At 38.4% G+C, this 17,323-nt stretch overlaps 1 protein-coding gene across 2 annotated transcripts in view; it reads right to left on the reverse strand.

The window, feature by feature from the left end:
* Positions 1-242: 242 nt before the first annotated feature.
* PALMD (palmdelphin) overlaps positions 243-17,323 on the reverse strand; it is a 47,813-nt gene continuing 30,732 nt past the window's right edge. The window contains exons 4-9 of one of the 2 annotated variants that reach the window (XR_003912501.1): positions 8,470-8,584; positions 8,300-8,333; positions 8,069-8,182; positions 5,378-6,475; positions 522-1,093; positions 243-396 (exon numbers count right to left, since the gene is read on the reverse strand). Coding sequence is in view for 1 of the 2 variants with exons in the window: in XM_029949689.1 (XP_029805549.1) it covers positions 1,050-1,093; positions 5,378-6,475; positions 8,069-8,182; positions 8,300-8,333; positions 8,470-8,584 (1,405 nt within the window). In the remaining variant the exon portion in view is untranslated. Of the gene's footprint in view, positions 1,094-5,377; positions 6,476-8,068; positions 8,183-8,299; positions 8,334-8,469; positions 8,585-17,323 lie in introns of both variants that reach the window. The other variant, XM_029949689.1, reaches the window with a different exon arrangement.

Here is a 17,323-nt window from a genome sequence, read left to right on the forward strand (position 1 = left end):
AGACTCACCAGAGAAATTCGGTTTCTGCCCTGAGAGGAAACAGACTATTCACTGAAGGGCTTGCAGGACCTGGGTAATATGCACTGGTATGATCCGGCGGAAGAGGTATGAGGATGGATTTTGAGAGTGTCCGGTGGAGGGCAGTACAATAAGGTAGAGTAGGGGAGATTTGGCTTAGGAGTATTCTTCTTCAAATTAGGATTTAACATCTTGGCAGGAACACTTAGAAATGACATACTGTACACATTCTTATCAAGTTTTAATACATGTTACTTCTAACATGTTTACAAGGATAGGTCCAACAGACTAGATTCGTATTCTTTGAGAATATGGGAAGTCCTCTGTCCAGTAGTCATAGGTCATAATCAGTCATTGCACCATGGAGTTCACACTGAACTGAAGGAAAGAAAAGGTAGTATTTCAAAAAGAATGAACATGTCAGTTATCATGTACAAAGTCATGAGCACTATCAAGATACTATAAATCTAGTCCCAAAATATAAGGATAATCATTGCATGTACCTTTGGGATGGGTGCAAAGAGTTTGAAGTCTCTACCAAATCAATGGGTCCTTAGGAGAAGGATGTAGTTGTCTTAAGGCCTTGTTGATTTGGGATATCATGTTTACTTGTTAGAGTTGAGGATGAATATTTCTGTGATGAGGTGCAATGGTTTCCTTTCCATTTTTGTATTAGCAAATTACTATGTTAGTTAAAAGAATATAGTCAGGCTATTTTAAATAACTTTATTCTTAAATTTAACACACTCTTATTAGAAATGCTTTGGTATCAATACAATAAAAATATGCTGGTTTCTCCCCTCCCCCCCCCCGAATTGTGTCAAGTAACTGGAAAAGTTAAGCATTTGTTCTCCCTAACTGTTTTGGAATTTTTCACAAGTAATGATTACTGCTTATCCATCCACATGGCTTAATATGGCTATAATTATACTTTTTTGAGTCTCAGGGAAAAGAAACAAAATATCCAGAAGAGAAGTTGGGCAAATGTTTCTTAGGTTCTCCAAAGGATGCTTGGGTAGATGATACACCTCTCAGATAACTTTTTTCCCCAGTTTTGCCATTCTCATCCTTAAAGCTGAAAATTGAAAAAAAAATAGAGTTATTAAAAAAAAATCTTTAATTTTCACTCTAAATGACCATTTCATAGAATGCAGGAAAGTTTGAAACATACCTCAGATGATTTTATCCAATAATGTGAGCATTGTTTTAGTAGCATAAAAAGATAGTAGAAATAATAAGCTATGGTTAACTTAGGACTGAAGCAGGTTTAGAACTAGAAGGAACCTATTTCTATAAAGATTAGAAAAATTGGTAGGACAAACACAGCATAAGTTGAGTAAATATAGGATTAGTGCACAGTTTCACTATTAGCCTTAGATAAATATCTACATGTTAATGACTATGTTTTGTGCATATTTCTGAGCTATGCACTACTAAAAATAAAAAAAAGGCATTGGCTTTAATTCATGGTTGAATTATCTTTTGGGTCATCAAACTTGGTTATCCAAAAGGACTCCATCCTTGGATATAGAATGACAAAAACAAATCTCTTGTGAGTGAAAAAATGTGAACCACTAATTAAGAGTTGGAGTAATCATAAAATTATATCTTTGTCAAGATATGTTATAAGCATGCATTAGGAGTACCTGGATGGCTCAGTTGGTTAAATATCTGACTTTGATTTAGGTCATCATCTTACAGTTCATGAATTGGAGCATTGGGTTCTGCACTGACAGTGCGGAGCCCACTTGGGATTCACTCTCTCTTCCGCTCTCTCTGCCCCTCCCCCACTTGCACTCACTTTCTCTCTTTCAAAATAAACTAAAAAAAAAGATACACTTTCATATAACAACATACCATTTGAGCATATTTCACTGCTAATAATAAATATGAAGTAGAAACCATTTTTAATGTGGATTTAGAATTCACAACACTGCTCTGATGTTCTGTTATCATGTCCTTAATATTTAGGACTTTATAGACTATACTGCCCCAGTCATGTTCCAGAAGTTGAAAGATGCTTTCAAGACACTGATCATTGTATTCATGTGTAATATGACCCACAGCTCATTGCAAGATTTCATTTAATGAAAACAATATAACAGGGAAGACCTGTCTCTCATTTCTGGGTATATATTAGTTATCTGTTAACAAATGAAATGACCCTATCTCTAAGGAGCTCTTTTTCACAAATATGAGAAGCAATGGATAATTTTTATTGCTATTCTACTTATATGAAATATTTTCATTTAAATGAAGTCATAGAGCATTATTTCCCATGGAACCTTAAGGAGAATGATCAGTTTTAGAGTCAAGGTCAAGGATATTTCTTTGAACTTAGGACTAGCTGAGAGAACTGCCTTTGCTCTGTGGCCAGGAGGATGGTCTCTATTTCTGGGAGATGTTGGATGGGGAAGCCCTAGGAGAAGCCTGTACTTCAACAGCAGGAAGCGAACTGGAGGCAGAAGGCAAGGCTTTATGTTTTCTACTCTTGGATTTTATGGACCTCTACCTTGGCCGTACCAAAAAAAGAGAGCAGGATAAAAGTCCATTTTAAGGGATTTTTTTAAAGGTATCTTTTAAGGCAGGGACCAGGTCTTCCTCTTTATAATTACTCCTCAACTTGAGAGTCAGTAAATCAGGCATAGCCTTTGTGCTGTGGACATTCAGTGAAGTTCTTGAAAGACATGCTGGATGTGTACATCCTCAGGAATGAGGTAATCCAGTAGCTCACTGTCTCATTTCTTGAGGCGGGGGGGAAAAGAATTCTAGATTGTTACTGTCTGCTATTTTTTCCTGTGGCCTATGGCAAGCAGATGGTGTGAGTTTCAAGTGGATGTATGGGGCCAGAGCATGTTGACAATAGGAAGGTGTAGCAGATAAAAAATCTGGGTCATCAGCTCTTCTTTTTATTTCTCCTTTCTGCTCTTTTCTGATCTTTACTTCCTCTCCCCACAGCAATTCAGACATGTAGTTTGGGATGGTTGAACTTGGTGGAAGAGCTTGCCTCCTTACTCTCAGTATTCTTTGGCTCCTACTGATTGCCACAGGTTGGCAATTTTGACACCAATAGCCTGTGAATCCCTTGGAGCTGAGGTTTTCCATCTCTGTCATCCTGAAGTGCTGCTGAGATATCTAAGACGGGGCTAAACCTAGAAGTACAAGAATAGGTTGGCAAGGACTATCAATGAAAGCCAGCTGCCTAGGTGGTGGGAATAGTAGGGGAGTCCCAGTAAAAGCATACTTGGGCCACTCATTGGTGGATGTGTCTGGCATTAAGCTGTACTTTAGAACATGACCATTTTATATTTACATTAGCCAATGGACTTGTCATGACTTCACCCGTTCAAAAGTTTTGACTAAGACATCTGGATCTCCACTTTCTCCTCTTTCTTCCTCCTTTGTGCCCTTTTCCAAATTCAAAATTGCTCTTAGATAAGGCTCTCATTTACACTAAGAGACTCATAATTCTTAACTATTATGACTTGCAAGAATACTTGTATTTAGTAGGTGACCTATACCATGAATAAAGGAAATGATGGAAATGATGGATTTTCAAGTATTTCAGTAAGCATCAACCTATGTGGTGCTTGTGAAATTGAACTGCATAGGTGGCTATATATTCTATGTAGAAGGATGACCCCTGGGGGTGAGGGAATATGTCAACATGATGTGCTTATTTAAAAAACCCACTAAAAATATATCAGCTCTATAATCCATACACTGAATTGGAAAACAGGACTGTGAAACAATATCATGATGGAAGGCAAGGAATTTGGAGCATTCTGTTTATAATATGCTTTGATTGATGGTACGGAACTTTGTATTGTTACTTTGTCTGGAAAAGGGCTTCCTGTTTTCATTATTTTAGTTCAGTGCCATGATTAGTGTTGTCTGGAAACATTAGTCACTTCCTGTCTTTTTCTGTGGGGTAAATGTGTTGACATGGGTAGGAATGAGAAGGAATAAGGGCATTCAGGAGGAGGTGGCAAACATCCAAGTGCAAAAATGGAAGGTTTTATAGTGGGGAATGTCCCTGTTCTTGACCACAATCAATGTGTTCCTCTTTTCTAAGTCTACTGTCTTTTTGTTTTGAAAATGAATGTAAGATGCCAAATTTGATCAGCAAACAAAACTTATTCTCAAAATGGAAAGGAACTTTTAGTTTAGGCAGGTTTTCACTGTGGGGACATATCACACACCTCTGATTTAGAAAGATAAGCATACACTTACCAAGAGGTTAGAAATTCTTCAGATAATTATCAGTTGGCATGCCTGATTTAATTACTTAAAAGAATGGAAGAGGCCTGTTTGTGTTATTGGGAACCCCACATTGGGCTTATGGTTGCAAAAGAGCAGTACCTGAATTGTGTAAGTACTAACACACTTCTATAGAATTATCAAGTTCTGCTTGCTGAATTCTCTGGGGCTGAACATATATTGCTTTTTAATGAGAATCCTTCCACTAGAAACATTTAAGATTATCATTCCACTAACACATTCAGAACCTATATGTCTGGGTAATTTGATTTAGGTCTTTAGCCAAGGTTAAGTAGAGCTATTATAATTGATTTTGTCAGATTCTTATTTATTTTTTTTTATAAATGAGAAGTAGAATATGATATGCAAGTGGTAACATGGAATTTAAAATTGATGAGCTATCACTTTTATAGAAAAAAGTGTAATTTTCCATTTAATGCTAAAAAAGCTGGATAGCTATAAAACTTTACAGAGACTGAGAAATGTAAATTATAGAAAATAGAAAAAAGTTGCTAAGTTAGGGAAGACTATGGAAAGTTAGATGTTATAGATACTGTAAGAGAAATTGGTATTCTTTTTTAAAATGTAGAAAAATTAAGGAAATAAAGTTAAACTATAAAAGTATAGAGAACAAGATCTAGCAAAGTAATAAAATAGCACACTGAATAATATTTGTTTCTTGTTTTTCTTGCAAAATTAAGGCAACTTGTTAACTTAAGTAGGAAGTTTAAATAACAGGCATAAACAAGTAGCTGGCATCAGATTCTGGTGGGAAAAGATATGATATAGATGATCCAATATATTAGTAATCCAAATACATTCACAAACAGTACAGTACTATGACAGAAGACAGATTTCAAATTTCTAAGGTCAATCAATGCAATATCCAAATACGGCAACAACTGTTTTTTTCATTTTATCTTTTGAAGTGACTTAATCAGATCAGCATTAATTAAAAATCACAAAAAACAAAAAACCTTAGTGTGTATTATTCTGTGAGGTGGTCAAAAAAGTTGAAAGCAAGAGGGTTTGTTACCAACACGAAAGGAAGATTGTCACATGATTAAACAGCAGTGGCAAGCCTTGTTATTTTCATTACCTGTTAAGGATGGGTCCTCAGTCCCGTCTCCAGCTATCTGAACATCAAGTGGAGAATGTTGAACCGGGTTCCCTAAGCTTTCTTCTTGCTCTTTCCGGGATATGGAATTTTTGTGGGGAGATTTGTGGTTTGTGTTTTCATAGGGATTCACTTCTGGTCTCTTTCTAGGAAGTGGTGTTGGTTTGGCAGGCTGGTAAACCTGACTGTAGGGAGCTACGGGATGGAAGGATGGTTTCTCAGCTTCTCCTTCCCCCTCCTCTTCCTCATCGTCAATCACAACCAGCTCAGCATGGATGATCCCGTCATACCCCGTCAGAAGCTTCTTTTCTTCCTCATTGTCTTCTGCCTGCTGATAGCCCATGAAAATCATCGTCACGGGTTCCGTGTCAGCCATGTCAGCGGGCAGGGAATGAACGATATTATATCTGATATCCTCCTCATGCTCCTGGCAGGCAGGAGAAGAATCCTGGTATTTTGACTTCCCACTAGGTGCTTCGCTGGGACTCAGTCTTGCCTTTGGACAGGGTGCATATTTGTCCTGCATCATATTCGATTCTTCCCAGGGAGTCATCAGCCTCTTTTGTAGGGTGTCAGGCATCTCTTCGGCTTGTTGAATCATTGATCGGGGTTGAGGTATTGGCCGAACGGGGCTGATGTGATTGAAGCTGTTGCCCCTCTCCTCTGAAGGCCCATTGTCCATAATGTGTACGTATTCATTCATCTCATTACCTAGTCCGTTAGCTTTCATCTTTATCCTTTCTTGAAAGTTTGGTCCAGGAGTTACCTTCTCCCTCTGTGGAGTTGTAGGCCTGCAAAATGGATTGGCGTATACAGGCTCATGATACTCTGTTGGAGATTTAGAGTTTCTCTCCGAGGCTTGTCTTAACAGTTCCTCTACCTCGACCGGTGCCAGGCCATCCGTGCCGTTGTAGGCTGCCCCGTGATTAGAGCTTACTGCGTATACGGACTTCTGCCCGTCGTCGTAAACTTTTACTCCTGTACCTTTAAAGTCATCTGATGGGAGAGGTATAGAAGACAGGACTGTACTTTCTCCAGTTTTCAAGTCTTTTTCAACTTTAATTTCCATGGCATACAAAGCTGTCGAGAGAGAAATTTGATCTTCAATTTAGTTAACTTTTTCTCTTATAAGGTAGCCTGCTTTCACAATGTATTTTTAATGTAAATATACACTTTGATATTCTTTTATGTGAGATGTCTGTTTTTAAAATTTTTGATTTTATTCATTGATTGTATAGTGGCCAACACTGTAATGACCTAGGTTTTTATGTCAGGATGTACGGAATTACTGAAAAAATGGGATTGGAAAGCTGGTTGGAGAAGAGAGGCCGATGATTCCATTGGGAAACCAAAAAAATCCTCTTTGTAACTAAAAAATCTAACCAGACAGATTACACTCTTACATTATTCGGTGGGAGGAGTCAGACCTCTTTGTTAGCTAGGAAGAATAGGATGCACCAGGCAGTACGGCAGGTAAAAGGTCTGGCACAGTATATTTTATTCAGTCACATCCTTGCTGTGTGGGCCAGCAGCCTGCTGAAATCATAGAGGAGTGTTCTACGGTTTTCACAGCAGGGAGATTGTTTAAATAGAACTGGTATTGAAGAGGGAGGAGGAAGGCAAGAGTCACATGCTTCTTCTGCCTTCTCTTTTGGTTTCTTTCACTCCAGTTTTCAAGTAGGGGGAAAATAGAGCAATATTAGCTGAACTGTAACAACTGAACTGGAGAGCGCTGCGTAGTTGAGACCTGCTTCATGGCGCAGGCAAATGCCTCGTGACTGTATTTTAAGAGCGAATAGGAATCTGGGCGGAATTACAGTGTGGCAGTGCTTTGGCTTCAGCTCTGACCTCCCACCTCCCTTTTTGGACCCAATTGATTTCGTACTCCCTCAGTAGCCTGTGGTTCTTGGCTTTCCCTGGATACCCAACTAAAACTGCAACCCTTCTCACTCCCATTCTCCGTGTCCCCCACCTCTGCTTAATTCTTTAGTATTTTTCACAGCCTAATCTGATATTTTTAATTTATTTACTTAATTTTAGGTCTGTTTTGTCCTTTGGAATGTCAGCTCCAAGAAGGCAGAGAGTTTTGCTGTTTTATTCACTACTGTATTCCTAGTGTAAGAACTGAGCTTGCCATGCAGTGTGTGGTCACTAAATATTTGTTGAATATTTAAATGAATGGCTGCTACCTGCATATAGAGGGTAGCTTCCATTTCTAGTTTGAAACTCAAATATTTCCTCTCTGGCCCCGAACAAGCCTTAATTTTTTCTGGAGGCTTTGAAGTGTTAATTTTTATGAAAATCATTCCACATGGGGGTATAAATAATGCCTAACCTTCCCAAGGGGATATTTTTACTTTCATTAAGGATCTTTGTAATCCAAGAGAGTGCCTGCAAGATGGAATATTTGGGGAGAGATATTTTTGAGCAGGGAAGCTTTGCTTTTGAGAGTTTGTCTCTCTCAAGCCTTTATCTTCTCTGTCCCTACCTCGTTTGCATAAGTACTAGAACCCCATTAATTCACCTGTGCAAGTGACTCAGATACCTCACGGGACTTTATAAAATGGACAGTTGCTTAACCTGAAGCATCGGATACCATAGCAAGTTGCTAATATTTGAAATTTTAAAATCTTAATTTGAGAACCTGCCTTTGGATACAGATTTTTCATATACCTTTTCTATTCTGTTCATCGTCTTCTATTCCTTCATTTCTTTCCTTCCTTAATCTGGAAGGCACATAGGATTTTGGAAGGTCAGGGATATTAGCATAGATGTCTTCAATTGACTCTGTAAAATTAATATTAATTCAAAATACATTTAGAATATATTTACAATGAAAACATTTCTATGGGCTTATTAAAAAATATCATAGTTAGGCATAGAATAGACTGCTCAAAAACATACCTTCTGATGTTTCTTCCTTTTCCACCTTCACAGACTATAAGAAAAAATAGTTCTCCATGATTAATACAGTTTAAAACATAAATTCTAAATGTGGATAAAGTTTGAAGAATTATATGCTATTTGGGGACTCATTCTGGGAGGGACTCATAGTTTTAAATGTTAATGCTCACCCTTATTATGTCTTCTGTTGTCTTCTCAATTGATTTTAGTTTCTTTAAAATTGCCTCTTCGTTAATTGAGATTTGCAGCTCAGCCTTTTCAAGATCTTGGATCTCTTTCTCAAGTCTGATAACAGAAAGATGCACTTTTCACTGCTTAAGACAGTACACATATAGAGTTCCCAAATATGTCTTCTCCATACATAAATTTCCCTTGGAATATTGCATATAAATATCCAGAGACCTTTTAAGAACATAGCATCATACTAACCATTACATTGAGTACATAGAAGGAACCTAAAACCTGACTTTGATTTAACAATCTTCAAGTTAAAACAAACATTTTTAAAAATATATTTTTTAACATTTTTATTTACTTTTGAGAGACAGAGAGAGACAGATCATGAGCAGGGGAGGGGCAGAGAGAGAAAGGGACACACAGAATCGGAAGCAGGCTCCAGGCTCTGAGCTGCCAGCACAGAGCCTGATGTGGGGCTTGAACCCATGAACTGTGAGATCATGACCTGAGCTGAAGTCAGATGCTCAACCAACTGAGCCATTCAGGTGCCCCAACTAACATTTTTTTGAAAAAGGAAATTCTTAGGTAAACAACTTGAACCGTGTCTCATTTTCTTCATTACAATTACTAATGTTACTTCCAAATGAAATAGAGAAATTTCTTTTATAAAGAGACTTAAGTTTGAAGTTGAACCAAAAAGTATGGTTCATCTGTAGTTATTACATAGCTTACCAATTTTCTTACCCGAGTCTCCATATTATTTGGTGAAAACATAGAATAATTTTTTGTAGCCAATCAGCACTTTGTAATATTATAATTATTAGACTTAATTTAATAATCAAAACTATCACTTCAAAACCCTGCATATCCTAACATTGCAAATGACACTTTATTTTGATTTCACAGTTTCCTAAGTATTGTGCCATATTATAGTGAATAGGGTGGAGAGATGAAAAATGGACAAAACTTAGTATAATGACTTTAGATGTTGCTGTTTTATAAAAACTACATTTTCTGGGGCGGGGGGAAAGGCACACATGGCCTGATGAAGTGTCAGGGAACTTATCGGGGCAAAGAGAGAGACACTTGAAATTGGACGGTTACAAACATTCTGAGCTGGAATCTTGACCAGAGTGAAGCTGCATGTCAGATATCGGGGTGTGATGTCGTGACCTCTTCTTATATAAAAACATACAGCCACCAGCATTCATGCAGTTAGTAAGGCTGACCCTTGGCTGCCATGGATTTCATGTAGCTTCTCAGCCAAATACTCTACACTCTAAAGTTAGCTGCCTCAGAGGATGGCTGATTAGATAGAGCAGCTAGTCCAGGAGGTGACAGATGTGGGTATTAGCATCTGCTATGATAATTGTCAGTTTTTGGCTTCTTTCTTTAGGATGGTTATGGATTTGGCAGTTTAAAAATATTGTGCTGTTGGGGCACCTGGGTGGCTCAGTCGATTAAGCGTCTGACTTCAGCTCAGGTCACCATCTTGCAATTCGTGAGTTTGAGCCCCGTGTTGGGCTCAGAGCCTGGAGTCTGCCTTGGATTCTGTGTCTCCCACTCTCTCTGCCCCTCCCCTGCTCATGCACATGCTCTGTCTCTCAAAATAATAAATAAACATTAAAAAAATAAAAATATTGTGTTATTGTCACACCAAAAAAGGATATGGTCTGCCTGACCATTCTCCTACTCATTGCTACAGTTTCAAAGTTCTGACTTTCCTGCTGCTGGTGGCCATTGGTGGTTGGCCATTTGTAGCTAAAGTTGTTTTTTCACCTATTGTAGAATTCCAAGTAAAATATAGCACTTCTGGTTTCTTAGAAGTTACTGAGGTGTGACTGACATTCTGTTAAGATCTGTTGCCATCTGTGGTAGCACATCTGCCCATCAGTAGACTTGTGAGGAGGTATGTTGGTTGGTAGAATGGAAACATCCATACTAAAAGCAATATATCTGGATTATTCTGTTTCTGCTGTGACAACCAATCCTTTAACCTCCCTGAAACTCGGTTTTGTAACATGTACAATGAGAATATAGTACCTGTCTTAAATTTTACATAGAAATTTGGTGAAGCTAAGAAGAAATGATGTTATGAGCACATCAAATATGGTTGCTATAAGATATGTGTTGTTATGGTATAATTATTAAAGGTTTCCTGCAATACATGGTGTCTCTTTCTCCTTCCATGCCCTGTCTCATGGGATCCTTTACCCAATAGGATTTTAGAGACAGTCTAATGAGGATATTTTGAGTAGATAATAAGGATGATTAGATCACTGCTGCAAGCAGCTCTTGGACTGCAGGATTCAGCTGTGGAACCAGATGGATCTGGGTTTGAATACTGGTTCATCTTCTAAATTCCCATGTGACCCTAGACAAGTCACCAGACCTTGCTAAGCCTATTATCTTCATTCATTCGTTCATTCATTCAATCATTCATTCCTTTAAAAAAATACTTGTTTAGCATCTATTCTGTACCAGGCACAGTCCTATGTCCTAGGTATATGACAGTAAACCAAACAACTTCCTGGCCCCCACGAAGTTTGTATCTAGTGGGAGGACACAGACAATGCACTAACAGAGGGGTCGGCAACTGCTTCTATCAAGGGCCAGGTAGTTAATATTTTAGGCTTTGCAGGGCTCACATATGGTTTCTGTTGCCTAGTCATCTTTTTTTTTCCCCTTTTACATCCCTTAAATAATAAAAAACCATTCCTAGCTTGTGGCTATATAGAAATAGGCCAGGGCTAAATTTTGTCCTGGGTCATAGTTTGCCCAACTCCTGCAAATGTATATACGCACATATATACATACATAGGTATGTAATACATTCACACATACATTTATTTATGAAGAAAAATACTTCCATAAAAAAGTAGGATAAAGTAGGGTAAGGGCTATGGATAGAAGGGTAAAGGAATGAAGAGTGCCGGGGGAGGGGCACTGTTTGCACAGTGTGGTCAGGGATGAGCTACCCAACAAAGCATCATTTGAACAGAGATAAGAAGGAAGTAAGAGAAGGGTGCCTGAGGGTTTTAGGGAAAGCATGTGTCCAAGAGAGGTAAGAGTAACCACAAAACTCAGGGTAAGAGCACAGGAAATAAGGAGAATGGTGAGAAAGTCAGGGAGGTGGCAGGTGACTAGATCATATGGGGCCTAAGGCCTGGTAAGGCCTTTGGGGAACCCCAGGGAGTGCTGAGCAGAGGACAGACATGTCATGACCTTGAAATTTAAGCCGTCTCATTGGCTGCTGTGTGGAGAATAGGTTGGAGCGGAAAACCACGGAGGTTGTAATACTTCACACAAAGATGGCTTAGTTCAGGGTGGTTGCTGGTAGAAGGGTGAGAGGCAATGAGAACCTGGAAATATTTTGAAGGAAGAGCTGCCAGGATTTGTTGATGTGTTACATGTGGGATATGAGAAAAAGAGAGACATCGATGGTTAGTGTCATGTTTGTGAATAACTGGAAAGATGTGAATGCAATCTGGTAGGGAGAAGAAAGATTGGTGCTGGATGTGGTAACTTCGAGATAGTCAGTGGTGACATGGAGCTCAGAGAAGTCTGGGTTTGAATGTAAATTTGGGAGTTGGTATTTATAGCCATAGGCGTGGATAAGATTTCCTAGAAAGTCAGGCCTTCTAAGAACTGAATCCTGGAGCAACCAAACATTTAGAGATCCGGGCAATGTTACTACCTCATAGGGTTTAATAAAGAATAAAAGAAACAGCATGCACTCAGCAAATGCTAGTTCCTTCAGTTTCCTCCAGTCCTCCTTTCTGTAGCTGCGGTACAGAGACAGATTCTTGATCTGTTTGGCCAGTTACATCTCTGGGAATTAGAAATGCACTGTTATTTATAGTTGTTTTCCTCTGTAGAGAGGCTCATGGGTGATGCCATATGATTCTCAGGGATGCCTTTAGACTAATATGGTAAGAATATGAGTTGAAAGGCTGCTAACCTCATCAAAGTATCTGTTAATGGATATTTTTGAAGGTTTTCAAGTCACTGGGTGACAGATGCCTTAATATGAGGTTGCAGCCAAATGACATATCAGGCATGGTTATGAAAACAAAACAGAAACAAACACCACCTTTCTCTTCTTTATCACTTCATTACAGCCAACACTCAGTTACACAGGATAAGAGGGAGGCATCCTGGTGCTAATTACTTAGAATCACAAACCTCTACAGGAGATGCTTAGTGATATAGAGCATTTCCTAAAATTCTCACTCCAGTGCAAAACTCTCTATCTTTTTTTTATATGTTGATTTTATACTTCTATATTATTTATGGACAATATAAATAAGATCAAAAGATAAATGTTACACATTTGTTGTTCTAGAAAAGCATTCTGACAAACCAGAATGCCAGTGGAAGCCCTGAGAAACCCAGGAAAGAGTAGTAGAGCACGGACCTGGCTCCGGCCAGCCTCCCCTCACAGGGCCGGTGCTCAGAGGGGAACGCACCAGGCAACCTGGCAGTGGGAGAGGAGGAGGTCTGACAGCCTCCACCCCAGAAAATGTGCCAAATTTTGAGGATTGCCTGTTCTTAAGGAATCACCACTGGGATGCAGGCACTATTTTTGTTATCTATGGCATCATTATCAACTGATAGTGATTTCCCCCTGAGGAAATCTGGCCATTCTGGAGATATTTTCTTTGTCACAACGTGACTGCTACTAGTACCTAGTGGGTGGAGGCCAGGGATGCTGCTAAACATCGTACAGGGCACAGATCAGTTGCCCTCAGCAAAGACTTATCCCGTCCAAGATGTAAGTTGTGCTGAGGTTGGGAAGCCTAAAACGGTGCCCAGCTGGTATAACAGGTGCTTGGTACATGCTTCCTAAGGGGTTTTTAACATACCCGTCTCTCTAATATGTTTACTTTTTCCTCATTGTTCTTCTTTTCCATTTAGCTATAATATGGAATCCAAACTATATTTGTTGAATAGAATTTGATCATCCCTATTTTTATTTAAAGTTACCATTTGGGTTCCTTTTCAAATTTTTCTGTATCTATATCTATGCATTTGTTTTTTTTCTGGCTCAGTGACCATTCATAATTAGGAGGATACTCAACCCTAATTTAAAGCTCAAAAAAAAATTCAGGGCTTAAATTAGGGACTCATATGTAATCTTTTTTCAAAAGCTTTGAATAGAGAGAAAAATTTAGCAAGTATAAATGAAATATTGAGGAACGTGTATGTGTGTGTATATATATGTATATATATATATGTGCATATATGTGTATCTATACACATACATATTTGTTCATGTGTACGTATATATATATTTGTATATTCATCCATATATACACACAGATAAACATACATATGTGTGTTTATGTAAAACTTTAGTTTTGTATATATAAAAATAAAAATTTATATGTATGTAAAACTATTTTTCCTTAACACAGAAAGCTTTTGGGGAAGTCACTAGGGAATAACTTTCTAACCTTCACCTGCTTATCTTTCAGCTGATGGGTTAGAATTTCCACAAGAGCTGCCATGCCCATCTTTAGAAGGTATTACCTTTCTGAATGGGAATTGAGCTCCCAGAAATGCTGATTCAGTTTGACGAGAAACAGGCAGCAGAGAAAGAGAAATGTCCTTCTTGGTGTCTCCTGGGCTGTTAAGCGGGGCCTCATGGGCGAGAGCACCTCTCATGATTTCTGAGAGATGGTGGGCAGGCATCATGGGCCAATTTAGATAAGCAGAGAACATGAAAAAGGATTTGTAATGCTATCCATTATTGGAATCTTTCTTCTCCTTGCCTATTTGCTGGGGGAAAATAGGGTTATTTTCAAGAGTTCCCTAGGTGAAAGCAGGTAGCTTTCATTTCATGCACTGTTCGAGTAATAACCTCCCTTAATCATCACAAGATAATGTCCCCAATCCAATTCCAACATGCAATTTTTTGTCTTAGAAAAAGGATAGCACATAAATGCTGGATGCACCAAGAAGAGGTTATTTCAGAAGGCAATTTTTCTGCTGCTAAGTGTCCATTTATCTCTTTCAGTTTTTGGTGGAGTTAACAAGGACTAACAATCTAATGGAGTTTACCACTGGGGCCAAAAAGGCCAGGACTCCGAAGAGTTATGTCCTACCTTCCATAATTTTACTTGCTAGCAATTATAACAACATTTAAAATGTGTTGACTATCTACACCTTATGAGGCATTGGCCTAATTAATCCTTCCAACACCCCCCACGAGTAACATTGTTAGTTCCATCTGACAGATGAGCAAACTGGGCACCTTGATAGGCCCCTGGCCTGCAGGCTTACAGATTTTTGTGGCAGGACAGAATTTGAAATCAAATCTCTGCTGACAGAGCCTGAGCTTTTAACAACTCTCTAATTAACCACTATGGAAACAAAACTTTAAAACAGTGGATTCTTATGAACTTAGAACATTCATTTTGCTCATCAGTATAAAAGGATTTCTTACTTCTGATCATAATAAAGAAACAGAAGATTGAAATCCTAGCTGGGGTCCACCACATGTAAATGTGCTGACTCATTACATACAGAGGTAGTATTTCTGTCCTGGTCTTCATTAGGGTCATTTTGTTATAGTAGGCATTTTTCTGCTTAGTGGACAAGTCAGTCTGGCCAGGATTAAAGTCAAGGCTTTGTCACTTTTGTTGTTGTTGTTGTTGTTGTTGATTGAGTTGTTTGGATTTTGGTAGAGGTTCTTAGAACAGTTTCTTTCAAAGTCTGAGGTTTCCATAAGCTAGAGCCATTTTATAGCTAGCCTTTCTTTGTTTGGACACAAGACTGTTGTTCAAAGTAATAGAAGTTTTAGGTCTTAAATAAAAGCTGACTGATGTTAATTTGATTATAATACTGTAGTTTGAAGGTAATCACCGATGCTATGTTTGAAATTAAGTTTATGACTGGCTTTAGCTGAACATTCTCAAAGGACTGATGAGGTGTTTGCCTCTTGGGAGCCCATTCTCTCTTATTAAAGGCCAGGACTACACCCAAAGAGGGCCTAGTGATTCTTTCTCTGGGATGGCCTGAATCAGCAGGACTTGGTCCAGGCTGTGCCACCTGAAATCAGTTGAATGGAATTGCTAGGACCACCTCACCGACCCCATCCAAGCTAGACAAAGAAGGATTCAGTTTCTTTTGGGACTCAGAATGTGTTTGCCTCCAGCAGATGTTGAATTTGGTCTGGAGTGGTGAACAGTTATAATCTTTGACTTTTCCATTGGGTGCAGATTCTCTTTCCTCCCCCTCCCCCCCACCTCCCTGCTGAATCTTGGGAGAACAGGAAGTGGCTGGTGCTTTACTACATTTTGTTGGTTTTTGTGTGAAGGTCTATATTTTTTGTTTTGTTTTGTTTTCAGCTCTACTCATGGAAACAAAGTGAGCCCATATCAAAGCTAACACACTTGGCTTACTTACTTAGCCCAACCAATCTTCAGTTTTATTCTTTGGTGGATAATAATAGTATTCATAAAAGGTTGTCTTAAGGAGGCAAATGAAATGATTTTTGTAAGCCTATAGCACAGGGTGTGACCCAGAGGAGTTACTCAATAATGATTAGTTAGCCATTTCTCTTCCTCCTCTGCAAGGGAAAGGAGGGTCATCTATGACAACTCCAATAAAAAGAAAACCTACCAGGTCCATTTGGAGACTTGATCTTCAACTTTGATATCAATGACTTTGGAGCAAGTTTGGGTGTGATTATAGCTTTAGGGACATACCTGTCCTTTAAAAATACAGTTCTAGACAGAAAAACAAAACAGCACTCCAGCATTATTAGAATTTTCATAATATTTATGTGGATGGTGTCTATTTAACAAATGTTATCTATTTTATAAATGAAATAATATGCTAGTCTGTTTTGACAACCTGCTAATCACCCCTCACCCCAGTCCATTTCTCTTGTTCTTTTCAAGTAATAGAAGTCCTTGAGTTGTATGTGTCTCCCCAGCTACCCTGCTACAGACTACAGTCTCCTTTACATTTAAATAGTATCTTGTGACTAAATTCTGGCCAACAGGATAGTAGCAGAAGTGATGTCTGCAATTTTCAGGTCATATCTTTAAAACAGAACTGTTTGCCCTTCATTTATCCTCCCCTTCCTACACTGGAATGCAGATGTGGTGGTGGTGAGCTGTCTTTGACCATCCTACCAGAAGCATCACTTAGGGAGCAGGAAAGCAAAACAGAAAGAAACAGAGTCTCTTGATGATCTCATGGGATGTTGCCTCTCTCCTTCCCTTGATTGTCTCTCAGCTAGGATTGTTATGGGTGTGAGAGAAATGAACATTCTAATCGTATTTAAGCTACTGTTACTATGAAATCTTTTAAACATGAAAATCAGTATGCTACTTATTGCATCATGTTATGGGGATGAATCTTTGAATAACCAATTTTATGAGATTTTTTTCTTCACATTGCAAAATTACTCATTAGTATCCTGCATTTCTGGTAGCTAGCCAGTAAAAATAGAAAAATCAGCTTTGCATCTAGTGATCAAAGAATTTATTTACATGTTTCTAAATCATCTATCAAATCTGACATGGTTTATATTGATGTTAGCTAGTTAATATTCAATGGCTAAGGTTTACAATGAAAAATGAAAGATCTTTTAATTTATATTTTAACCACAACTGATTAAAATGAATGGCTTTGGAATTACAACAGATACCATTAAGTATATGTAGCTGATGACTTTAATCAGGTAATCTTGACTGCAATGTGTTGTTTATATGTAATGGGCAGATAAGTTATTACTAATGGATCAGAGGTTAAAGATATTTATCTTTATAGATACTTTGCTTTATGGTAATGTCAAACTATATTTTCTCATAAAGTTAAGAATATGCAGTCTTG

Source organism: Suricata suricatta, chromosome 8, assembly GCF_006229205.1.
Source record: "Suricata suricatta isolate VVHF042 chromosome 8, meerkat_22Aug2017_6uvM2_HiC, whole genome shotgun sequence".
In the NCBI taxonomy this organism is placed as follows: domain Eukaryota; kingdom Metazoa; phylum Chordata; class Mammalia; order Carnivora; family Herpestidae; genus Suricata; species Suricata suricatta.